The 12894-nt window shown below is 35.1% G+C and overlaps 1 protein-coding gene across 6 annotated transcripts in view; it reads left to right on the top strand.

The window, feature by feature from the left end:
• The window catches only part of RYR2 (ryanodine receptor 2), a 377699-nt gene that overhangs the window by 361228 nt on the left and 3577 nt on the right, over positions 1–12894 (top strand). For all 6 annotated transcript variants that reach the window (XM_084203478.1, XM_084203479.1, XM_084203477.1 and 3 more), the window contains 7 exons: positions 1350–1483; positions 5431–5491; positions 6754–6900; positions 7766–7900; positions 9084–9240; positions 11037–11101; positions 11855–11955. In XM_084203478.1, coding sequence (XP_084059604.1) covers positions 1350–1483; positions 5431–5491; positions 6754–6900; positions 7766–7900; positions 9084–9240; positions 11037–11101; positions 11855–11955 — 800 coding nt within the window. The remainder of the gene's footprint in view (positions 1–1349; positions 1484–5430; positions 5492–6753; positions 6901–7765; positions 7901–9083; positions 9241–11036; positions 11102–11854; positions 11956–12894) is intronic.

Below are 12894 nucleotides of genomic sequence, written 5' to 3'. Positions count from 1 at the left end.
ATCCATCCCTTTCTCCATCTTTGCTTTCTCCCTGTAACATCCAATAGTGTATGCATCCCTTGGCAATAATCCTCTTAGTCTGACCGGTGGTCTGGAGAGTTTTACCAGTGACTCATTTGGATGGATTTCAGATTTGGGTCTGAGGCTTTCCTGGGGCTGCCCTGGGAGGGACCAGGGAGAGCATCTATTCACTGTGAATCCATAATTTGGGTTTCTGCCTGCCACTGTAGTCCTCTAGGCTCCAGCATTCTTACAAATGCTATTTTGAATGTTTTCTCAGCCTGCTCCTAAGAACAAAATCTAATGCTTGTACAATAGCTTACAGCAAGAAGAATCTTTTTAGTGTGTCTGGTCACAATTGAAAAAGAGGGTGTGCATGTTATTGGATGAGATTTACCCCTCCTTCACACTTTAATGCCAATCTTGTGTCATACTTTTGGAAACATATTTTTTAATACTCTTAGCTCTTCTGCTTTGTAATAGTCTTAGGTCAACCTGACTAAAAAAATTCCTTTGGGTTTTGCACTCATTTTGCTGTGGATTTTTTTTTTTTCATATTTTAGTTTATTATACAGAGATTTCTACATGTCTGTCTAAGCAAAGGGGAAGCAGTAGCTCTCACAGAGTACTTGAGAAAGAAAATAAAATTCTACATTGCTTCTGTCAATGTAGATGGTCAAGGAAGGCTCAAATCAAAAGGAATGGAGTATGGTTTTAAGTTGTGTAGAAGACAATGGCTGAGGAACTGCACTGTATGATTTAACTGTCTTCAAATATACTACTTTGCAATGAATGTCTTCTTTTATATATATTTGTATTTTAATCCCCAGTCTACAAATTAATCCATATAATGAAGCACTGTTTTCAGGCTTGCTACAAGAAAAGCTTCTTTAAAAATCTGAAAAAATATCAATAAATATTTAATGCCTTTCCTATTAGAAAGCTGTCAAAATACCTCTTCACCTGCAGGAGTCACTGAGTTATGATCTTGGTATAAAAAATTTGTATTTCCTTGACTATTCTTTTTGAAATGAGAAGAGACAGATAATATTTAGGAAGGAGTTGTGTGTTCAATCAGAATGAAAGCAAGTAAATGTTTATTTCCAGCAAAATTAATTATGAAACATGTTAGATTTTGTAAGAAATAGATAGGGGCTTGTTTGAATTACTGAAAATAGTTTTTTGCCACAACTCCATGTTCAAGATCCTGTGATCACAATGTCATTCATAGTCATGAAGCACTGTTTTCAGACTCCTTATATGTTAAACATCTTGTCTTCAGATCCAGGCCAAATAACTGCTGATCTACCCCACTAATGAATGTTTTTGAATATTCCTTCTAACTTTAGGTAATGGATAAATATGGTGAGTTCTATGGCCGTGACAGGATCAGTGAATTACTAGGAATGGACAAAGCTGCTCTTGATTTTAGTGATGCTCGAGAAAAGAAGAAACCAAAGAAGGATAGCTCCTTTTCTGCTGTGTAAGCATTTGCCAACAGTTTTTTTGTGATTGGGGTTTTTTGTTTGTTTCTTTTTTTTTTAAATTTTGTTGGGTTTTTTGTAAGTTAAAATCAAGCATTCAAGGTTCGTCATTCAGACAAAACCTCTGTTGCTCATTTATGTATATTTGCATAAGAAATCAAATCTTATGTTGAATGATACAGTAAATTTATTTAATTATAGACAACGTATATGCAGGATTCCTCTGTTTTTTTTATGCATGAAGATTTAGTTTAGTGCACAGCAGCTTTAATACATCACATTCCCACTCTTTGATAATGTCATCACAGCTGGGCTGGAATCTCCTTTTCAAGTTCTCAGTTCAGCTCTGCTGGAAAGAATGGGCAAAAATGGCACTGTGTGTTCTGATTATTAGGAAATGATGAAATAAATTTAAGTGCTAGTGACCAGTAAAATCTGGGAATTGGATGATTAATCTTCACATCCTTTTACAACTTGTTTTACCTAAACTAAGCATATATATCATTTGAGAGACAGAAATAAAGAGAAGCCCCTAGACATTCAGAGTAGTAAATTCTCCTTTGTAGAACAGGCATTTGTAAAGCACTGCAAAGAATGTTTTTTCCAGCTCTGCATTATAAAAAAGGTATTCAATTAGATAGAACATATTTTAACGGATGGAATTTTAATGCTACAGAGATTCTGATGTAAGGGTTTATTTAAAGTTCTCTCTAAAAGCAGCATTTTATCTATGGGTGTGCAAGGATTATGAGACTAGGCAGTGAGACTACTGGTAGATTAGAAGTGCATTGAAGCAAGAGCTGACTTTGTAAGGATGGCTCTTTTATCCATCTTTATAAAAGATGGGTATTAATAAGTCAGGAGTCTGTCTGAACAATCAATCAGATGCAGTGTAAAGGCTCAAGGACTCCCTGGCATTTCAGTACTAAATAAAACTGAATAGTGTGGCAGAAGTACTTTCCTGAATGCTTTCTTCCATGCTGTTTTGCTCCTGCTGGATTACAGAAGGACCCATGCTTGAGTTTAGGAAAAAACCTCCTATTATTATTGTTATAAAAAACAAAATAAAACTACTTTCCCTTCCCTGTGGGAAATATAAAAAGGCTCATACTCATATGAGGGGAAAATATTTAAATAATGTTTCTGTGAATAATCTTGAAAAAATAAACCAGAATGAAGCAGTTGAAGAAGGCTGATAAAATTTAATTTAAGATTCATGTCTGAAGGATGCTTTTTTTTTAACATCTCTGTTGTATACAGTAAAAAAAAATTTATGACCTCATCCGTCTTTCCTGTTCTCCCTGGAGGAATCATTTCATACTCATACCAGATTAATATGTTGCAGGAAAATAAAAAACTAGTATAAAAATTTGCAGAACCAGTCGCATAAAAAATATACTCTTCAGGAAGGTATGTTTATCCACTTTTTAACAGTTTCAAAAATGAATACTAATGAACCTACTAAAACTTACGCATATTCCAGATTCCAAATTTGACATGTATTTACTGTGCAGTGAAGAGAGAGGTGGAAAAAGCGTTGGAACTGACCCCTTACTGCAGTCCTTAGGGAAGGAAATAGACAAAGGTGTAACCTGGTGTAGGTTTCAGCTCTGGTGCTTCTGCTTCTGCCTGTGCCAGGTAGAGGTGGCACAGACCAGATAGCTGTGTCTCACAGCACAGAAGGGAAGTGCACTGAGCAGCATTTTTATCTTCAATACTATTGAACAAGTCTCCTTGACCCCTAACTCCTACTTTTTCTCTCCCCTTCCTTTGGAAAAAATAGCCTGGGATTTGCATCTGTCTTTTTGCAAGGGACTTAAAGCACCCTGCTTGCAGGTGACCATGCTTCAAAAGCTTCTGCCTGTCCCAGTGATATACTGCATTAAAAAAATCTGCATTTTACTGACTCTTCAAGAGCCATCCAGCTCATTGATGCAGCTTTGAATATTTTTAAAGTGTATTTATTTAAATATATAAATATTTTATTACTGAAATTATTTAAATATGTTGCAGTATTATTTACCTGTAACCAACTTAGAGGGATGATGTGGTTGGAGCTTTCCTGTAGATTAGACAGTAAAGACAGTTAAATTTTGCACACTGAGATTGAGAAAGTGCTGCTGTTTTTCCATTGAGTTTGTTTCTTTTGTGTGGATTGTGTTAAATTAGATGCATCATGGATGTAGAATATTTGAGAAAATAATATGAAGACACAAATATGAAAGTTAATTTTCGGAGGTGCCATTGTTATTTCCCTGTCCCTTTACCTTTCTAACTGCTGTTGTTTCTGGGATCATTAGTTTAGTCAGAGTCAACAGAAGAGGCAGATAAGCCTTAAGCATCTGCAGCGAGCTTTGACATAAGGCTAATTTGGAAAATAAGCAGGGCTTCTGTCAAATGCTCACATGGAAGAATAAGTTTTTGACTTTCAAGAATAGAAAAATTGTAAATAATTTTCTCCTGGAAGATCTGAAGTTTTTATAGCTTGGTGAGAACTATATATATGTCATAAATGTGAAGTGTAGAAACAGTGAATGCAGTTGGCCTCAGAATGTGGAAGAATTTAAAAAGTCTTCCTATTTCTTTCCTTGAGAAACAATGGCCTAGGTTTTCAAAATATTCTGAAGTGCGTAACCCCCTTTTTAGTATTGTAGTTTCTCAGAGAGCAGAGTTGTTCCTGGAAAAATAGTACACTTTTTCCTCAAGTGACAGTATATCTCTTGCCTGTGATGGCTAGTGAAAAGTAAGGATTTTTACTTGCAGTATCACCTGAAGTCTCAAGACTTATACTTGCTATGATGACACTATAGCATTTACAAAAGTGTGGACGTGCCTGTTTCTCCAAATAGAAGTGTATATCTGCAGCTGGGTATGGGCTTCAGCTGTTGTGGTTGAGAGGCAGGCACAGTCACTGTTAATGCCCAAATTCCCAGCCTGTTCCTTTGATGCACATACAGCAATCTCAGTTTCAAACCTTTCCCCTTATGGATGCTAATTTAAAATAACTCCTCCTTTGGTTATTTACTTGGGAATCTTAAGCCTAGTGGATCCTTGCAGAGGCTTTGTGCAGGATACCTCAAAATAATCTGTTCTGTGCTCTGTCTTCAAGATACATGGAAAGCTGACAGACACCCTATAACTCATTGTTTTGTTTTGGTTCAATGGTTTCTTTTTTGGAATGGTCAAGTGGCACCATTCTTGATGAAGTATCACCTGCTGATGTTGTTCAGTGCCTGGCACAAAATTTTGATACAGTGCAATAAAAAGGGTTTTTCCTTCCTAGCTGACAGTTAAAAAAGAATGTTTTTTATCTTATGGTATGCTTTCTATTTTTAAAAAAGTAACATGAATAGAAAATTTTCCTTAGTGCCTATGTCAAAACTCATTAACTGGTCAGAATTATCCTATTTTCATTAATGATTTTCCTTATATCCTTAAAAAAATGGGTCAATTTTCTGAACAAGCTGAGATTCATCTGATCTAAATTTGTCTGTCTTTAATGTCATCCAATTGTGTCACTCAAGGTATGCTATAATAACTAAGGTAAAGAATTGGCATTTTAGGGGGCAAATTTAGTTACCTTTTTTGACTAGCCACTTCAGGCTTAGGTGGGTTGCATTAAAAAAATGTATTTTTTTTCTCCATGGATTTTAAAGACAGCTTATTTCACTTGTATGCATGATAACATTTTCGAAATCAATCAGCATTAGGTCTGATGAATTCAAAACAGAACTTTTGAATTTGATTTTTGCTCTTTTTTTTTTTTTTGACAGATTCATTCCACAGTAAAAGTCTGAATTAGAACAAGGTTCTAATGTGTTTCAGCTTTTGAAGAAATTGATCAGCTGTTGACTCCTGCTGTGTGGCAATGCACTTCCTACAGAATGTGTTTAAAGTGTTCCAGTTGTGTTTTGCTATAAAATGCCTCTTTTTTTTATTGTTACAGGCTAAATTCCATTGATGTTAAGTATCAAATGTGGAAATTAGGAGTTGTTTTCACTGATAATGTAAGTTTCTCAGTTTATACATATATGTATATATTCATGTTCTAAAATTAACTAAGCACTTGTTAATGCAAAGTGCTTCAGTAAGAGGTGTGAAATACTCTGATTGTATTTATTTTACTACAACAAGAAAATCTTGAAAGCTTAAAGAGACATTGTCAAAATATTTTCACAGTTACATTGGTAGTAGTTAATAGAACCTCAGTCAATTCCTGCCCTCTTTCTGATATGCTTTATTAGAAGCAGTAAGAAAGCACTGCACTGTAGAATTAGAAAATTGACTGTATAAATGCTAATTGCCATTTTTTGTGTTGTTTATAAATATTATGAACACTTGAGTATTCCTGGAGCACAGTCAGATCAATTTAGTTAATGTATCTCGAATTGCTAAATTTTTATCACTAAAACCAATAGTAAGATGTGCCACAGAAGGATACAAATTATTTCAATAGTTTGAAAAAGGGAGTCTTTAAAAGAAAAAAAAAAACCAAGGAGAGATAAACAAGAATGTTAAAATGCAGTTTAAGTCAGTCATCATATGATTTTTCAGTCTTACAATTTTTTTTTTGCCTAGTTACTTAATTTATTGGGAAAAAAAATGGTTGGGGAAAAATTATTTTGGAGCTACGACAGATGGGAAATGAAAAGGTAATCTGAAGGTACTCAGGAAAAGTGGAAACAGTAAGCCTCCAGGTCTAAAGACAGCATGAGCTGTAAAGAGTTTGTTTGGGACTAGTTTTTTTTTAAGGGATGGAGTATAATTTCTCTTATAAATACTTGTCTTTGAGGTCAATAAAAATTAATTGATAGAGGATCAGATGAAATTAACATTCATGTTTACTTAAATATACTTAATTATAAAATTCCTTTTGTTGTCTGCACAGTTCTGTAATTGTCATTAGCTAACTTTGGACATTTATATTTTAATGTAATTATTTAGAAATTATTTTTTAAAGTAATTTAAATCAGATTTTTTTTACAGTAGAGACATTTACAAATAAGGGTCTAAGAATTTCAATATTAGGTTTTATAGTTTAAATTCTGAATTTCTTGATTTTGCCCATATCTTGTTGACTTTGTGTTTGGGGATTTAATATTGTTGCATAAATAGAAAATTCTCAACGATATCTAGAAAATTCTCTCTTTAAAAAGAATTTTTCTATTTAAAGCAAACCATGTTTGAGAAATTTCTACTTTTCCTTATTGTCTTGAATTAAGATGAAAGCCATGAATTTCATTTTGAATGTACTTGTTTTTTCTGTTAGTCTTTCCTTTACCTAGCGTGGTACATGACCATGTCAGTCCTTGGCCATTACAACAATTTTTTCTTTGCTGCTCATCTCCTTGACATTGCAATGGGATTCAAGACATTACGAACTATCCTGTCATCAGTTACCCACAATGGCAAACAGGTATCAACTGTCATCTCTTTTCAGTTTTTTTACTTAAGGAGTACCCAGGAAAGATCACTTCATTACTTGAGTCAGGCGCTCTGCAGGTTGACGACAGAAATGTTCTTTCATCATGAGCTCTAGAACTTGAGTTGATGACAAAGCTAGACAATGGGATTTGTAAGCAAAGGTATTCTCCCTTCTGAAAATAGTCCTGAAGTTTTAGCAAATTACCTATGAATTAAGGGGGCATTATTTATAAGGAACTTTTTAGCTCTCGGAGCTACACAGGTGAAATATCAATTTACAGGATACTGAAGCTCCCTCCCAGCTGCTTTCCATTAGGCTCAGAGCAAAATCTGAATGATGCTGCAGTTGAGCAGTGGAACACTTGTTGCTGCTTTTCTAAGATATTAAAATATTAGGAACAGGGTTCTTTTTATAGGTAATTTCATATATGTAAAAAATAAAGTTGCTTTCCTATTAAATTAGGAGATAACTGTATTTCAATTAATTATGTACTAGGTGATAGTAATATTATATTAGGTAGTGAATTTTCAGATCTTCCATCTGATTTTGGGGATTCTATATGATTCTAATAATTGTTTCCTTGTTTATCTATCCATAAGATTTGTCTTTGTAATTATGTTTCTGTGTAATTTGTCTTTGTAATTATGTTTGATCAAAAGAAAGGAAGTACACAACCTTTGTGTGAGAATATGCAGATATATTACTCTTTATTACAAAAATATATAAGGAATAAAAGTTTTCCTGCTGCTACTACATACAGTTTATTGTTAGTTTCCCTTTTTTTTTTTTTTTGAAAGAAAAGATAAATCACAATTCCATAGCAGTGTTCCACCCATTCTGTAATTTTGTCTTCCAGCTTGTCCTAACAGTGGGATTACTGGCAGTAGTGGTATATTTGTATACAGTAGTGGCATTCAATTTTTTCCGCAAGTTCTACAACAAGAGTGAAGACGGTGACATGCCAGACATGAAATGTGATGATATGCTAACAGTAAGTCTTGTTTTGCTTTCTGGCTTTTAGTTAGTTTTTTTTTTCTTTCCCCTCAAGCTGTTGTGGTTTTGTCCTGACCTTCTTGTTAATTGATATTCATACAGTAATATCATTAGCCAGCAGGCTGGAAATATTACAGTTGAAAACAAAGGGACAAATATGATGAACATCCTCAACAAAGAGATAGATCTTGTGTATGTTCAAAAAATTCTTCTATAAAGGAGTAGAAGAAATGTGGTACTGTGCTTTGCTCTAGCTGTTCAAAAAATGCAAAACAACTACAAGCTGTGAAGCTGAGCTGGCTAAAGGGCAGTACTTCTGAATCTCGAAATTCAACAGGTCATTCATAGGCAAGCATTTTCATAGGTAATGAAAATAATTAAACTCTCGTTTAAGCTTTGAAATCCATCAGTTTCTCTTAGCATGAATTGCCATAGTTATCTTTAATGGGCAGTTTGGTAACTACAGTCTTAAATGATTTTGTACTAAGACAGTGACAGGCTTTGGAGTTATGACTGATAGAGTTTAAACAAAAAATAATTCCCAAGATGCATTGTCCCTAATATCTCTCAAAAAAATCATGTGAAAATCATGGTAAATGTATTTCAGTGCACTATGCAACATGAATCTCTTCCAGGGAATCAACAACATTTAAAAGCCAATTAAATAGATAAACTATTTATTTGATAAAATACATTGATACATCTAAAATAGATAAACTAAACTAAATAGATAAACTTTAGGGTTTTTGTTTTATTTTGTCTTGAGGAAGAAGGTCGTTTATTTTTAAATTTGAATTTGATATATTAAAAACAGGGAAAATCATTCACTTTTGAGCTGAGAAATTGGAAAAGGAGATGGCTATGGTGGTGATGATATTTCCTGTTTACACTACTGAAATTATTTTACATGAATCATGGGGTGCTGCTGAGCTTCTGGCAGCTGAACTTTTGATCTTATTGAACTGCTTCATAATGATAGAACATGAAATACTGCAGCTTCAGTTGCGCAGTAGCATTTCCCCTCCATCAGAAATATGCATAATATCAAAGGAGAGAAAAAGATGACATGTCATACTTCCTAGACCACAGACCAGTTCTACCAATTGCTGAATTTGTAACTCTGGGTATTTTTGCTTTTAGCTGCAAACAGCCTTTGTATCCCTTTGTTTTGTCTTTTCTAGTGCTACATGTTTCATATGTACGTTGGAGTACGGGCAGGAGGAGGCATTGGTGATGAAATAGAAGATCCAGCAGGAGACGAATATGAAATCTATCGGATTATCTTTGACATAACTTTCTTCTTCTTTGTGATTGTCATCCTGCTTGCAATTATCCAAGGTATGCTTTTGTAATCCACAGTGGGGCTGAAAGCATTATTTAGCAGTACAAAGATCTCACTGCTGTGGTAATCACAAACCTAAGATTCAGACAGAACAGCAGGGCAGATCACAAAGGATAGGTTTGTATAGAAAATCACACCTGGCTGACTCATACACTGCTCTTCTGAGTCTCTGTAAAATCAACAGGCTCTAACTGGATCAATAGAAACAAAATAAATGTTTTGCCTTAAGAACACTGATGTGACTGCAGTTTCTGTCTTGTCATTGCCCTTTGGGAAAGCCTCCTATAGAAATGTTGTGGCACAACTTCAAATTGTCCTTCAGTGTAACCCATCCTACATGAGCTTTCATGGACAAAATCAGTACTGCTGTCAGTATTCCCTCTGCCAACATCATATGTTCTTGACCATCTGGCAGATCTTCAGATTGGTAATAGTGGTGTGAAAATTGGACCGTAGCTTTAAGTGGTTACATATATTTTATTACATAAAATTGCTCTTTTGTGTGATTCTTCCTTATCTGAACAATGTATAAGAGTAAAAAAGTGCTTGATATGAAACAGCTTTACTATAGCCTGGTTAATGACAGTGGAAAGTTAGCTGCCATTAGTTAGCTTTGGAATTTCAGTGAGCTATTTGACTGACAGAGTTTCTCACTGTTGTAATCTGGATAGATACCTTATTTTGGCATGTCAAGGAGTTTTTTATTATGCTTACTTTAATTATGTTTTTGATATTACCTGAAGTATTTAAACCCCTGGTTTTTTTCCTTCTATACCTTTGAAATATTGTCAAGAGTGCCCTAAAGGTCATTTGTTATGAAGGTTCACACAAGTTAAGAGAAGTATATTCCCAGATTTAGAAAATTGATAAACAGTTTTGCTGGGTTCACTTGCTGTCATAAATACTGATACCTCATTGCTTTCTGTCAGCTGACAGCTAACTTAGGATAGTTTTGACAGCAGTAAGGGTGCTTTCTCCCTCACTACAAAGAAATTCAAAAGGCAACTTAGAGCTTCTGGTAAATTGTTTATTACTCTTACTCAAGCAGCAGGGTTTTTTTTAAAGGGCTTGGGAAGGGTGGAAATTTTTTTATACCCTGAGTTGGCATATCTCATGTGGTTCATTTCTTCATTTTGTGAGTGACTGAAGAATAGAGTCCTTAACTGTCCAGATTTGGGTACAGGAGTGTCAATAGTCATTGTGGAGTTAGTCCTTGTTTGTATTGGAGTAAGTGAAGGGAAGGTTGTAAGCTGTTTACAGTGTGAGCCATAGAGCCTGTGATTCTTTTAGTTCTTCTTTTTGTGTCTCCCTCAAATGACAACTTACTTTTGTCAGAGCTCCAATAGTGGAAGCTTGTACTACATGACAACCATCTTGAGAGAAGATGCATGGAGCTCTGGGCCTCCCTGCATCCGCCATGTAATAAATATCTCATCTCTGTTAAATGTGCAGTATTATTTTTCTATACTAGGGCCTTAATCACTGTAAACCCACATATATCTTAATGGACTAAGTCAAGATTAGAGCACTGGGAATAAAAAGGAGTCTGCTTGTCCCATTTTATAATTCAAAATGGTACTTCCTGCCATGTTACTGGTGTTTCTTTGGCTTGGTTTATTTTTTTTTTTTTCTTCATGGTTTTGTTGTCTTCAGAATGTATATTGGTATCTATTCTTTCTGCAAAGATTCTCCTTTAATATTCTTTATCAGAGTTATGTTATCCCTGGATTTACAGATATTCTTTGTCATGATTGTTATTGAACATTAACTATAATTTTAACTTAAACCCTAGGTTTAATTATTGATGCTTTTGGTGAGTTAAGAGATCAGCAAGAGCAAGTTAAGGAAGACATGGAGGTAAGAGCATTCAGTTGCTAAACCATATCTATTTTCAGATTTCACTAGTATGTGTTTTCAGTCAAAATATGATTTAGCTAGTGGATAGTTTTTCAAACCAAGAGAAAAATACAGTCCTAAACATGGTCTGATACCATACAATGTGAATTATAATGAATTTCATGTCTGTGGCTATTTAAGTCTTTTGAATCTTCAAACTGTAGGTTTCTAAAGCAGGGTGTTAACACTGTCACGTTGCATTCATCTCAGATGTAATTTTCTTTGCTTAATATAGGTGTGAAGGTATCTTGTACTTTGTGGTTTTCTATTCTGTCATTGAAGTATATGTGTAAGAAGTCAGGAAAGTGTCGCAAACCAGCTTCACTTTGTAATGTTAACTTGGAGCATATTCAGTTTCAGCTAGACAAGCATTGAGACGAATATTGTCCTGTGTCACAGTAAGTGCTGCTTAAGATTAAAAGTCAGCTGTGATCCTTGTATGCCATTCTCTCTCCTGATACCTGTTCACTTAGAGCTGGACAAGATTTATTTTTTTAAACAGTAAGAAACTATTCTGATGGTAGCTAAGCTGCTGTTCAAGTGTTTTTACTGAGGTATCCAGTCTGAATCATTTAAAGAAAAGCTCTTTTGTTCAGCACATAGTTTATATGATGCATTGCCATTTTCAAGAAAATTGTTACTTTTTTTTGCCTTTTCTGAAAACAGGACAGGTGTTTTATGTAGTATTGAAGTGCTCTGTATTCTTTCTTCTAGACGAAGTGCTTTATCTGTGGAATAGGAAATGACTACTTTGATACAGTGCCTCATGGCTTTGAAACACACACACTACAGGAGCACAACTTGGCCAATTATTTGTGAGTACACTAGAAATGCACTCCTCACTAACTCATGATCCTTGCAGCCTCCTCAGGTACCTGATTACTTCTTTTGCATAAGTAATAGTGCTGTTTGGCTTTGATGTGCACTCGTACTTTCTGAATGTATAATTCTGGTGCAGTGACAGCAAGGAATGAATTAGTTAAGTTTCATATCCTGCTTTCCAGCTTGGTTGTAGCACAAGAAGTTTGTATGAGGTTGTAGGTAAAAATGAACTTGATATGTGGTTGCAGAGGCCACATAAATTGTAAAATTGAATGAGGTGTGTAAGGTACAGAGGAGCAGTATGGCCTGGCCTGGAGACTGATGGAAAGAGAGAACAAACACAGCACTGACATGAAAAAAGCTTACATTGGACAAAATATTTTGTGTGGAGTGCTGAGGCTGACCAAGAGAACCGGGGACAAAGGGACATAGAGGAGCTAGAGATGAGAGGGATCAACCAAGGCCATCAGGTCCACCTTTGGAAAATCCAAGCAGAGCACCAGTGACCACTAAGCTAAATAAAGCCAATTATCAGGTCTACAACCACTGTATCATACCGCTCCTCTCATGTATGAAAATCCAGTGCCAGAGTGTATTTCATACTAGAGCTGTCAGTATGAAGCAGGGGATGGATTGTGTCTTTGTGTTTTTAAACTGGCATTGTATATGCGGAAAATAATGAGACTGCAAAGTCAAGCATGGCTGCAGAAACCTTCCACCTGAAAAACAGGTTGTGCAAACAAAATACATTGGAAGCACTATCATACAGGGTATTGTTCCTATTTAATAAGTACTGAACAAATAGCATACTATAGCACACTTGCTTTTAAGTGCCTCAGCCTGAAGAATTTTTTTTTCTTTTTGTGCATGATCCTAATTTATGTTTTGACATATGTTTGGAGAGAGTGTCTCTTATGAGTGAAATTTTGAAT

This window comes from Fringilla coelebs, assembly GCF_963513975.1.
Source record: "Fringilla coelebs genome assembly, chromosome: 3".
NCBI lineage: Eukaryota > Metazoa > Chordata > Aves > Passeriformes > Fringillidae > Fringilla > Fringilla coelebs.
Note: the sequence above shows the minus strand (reverse complement) of the source record. Positions and strands in the feature narration are given on the sequence as shown.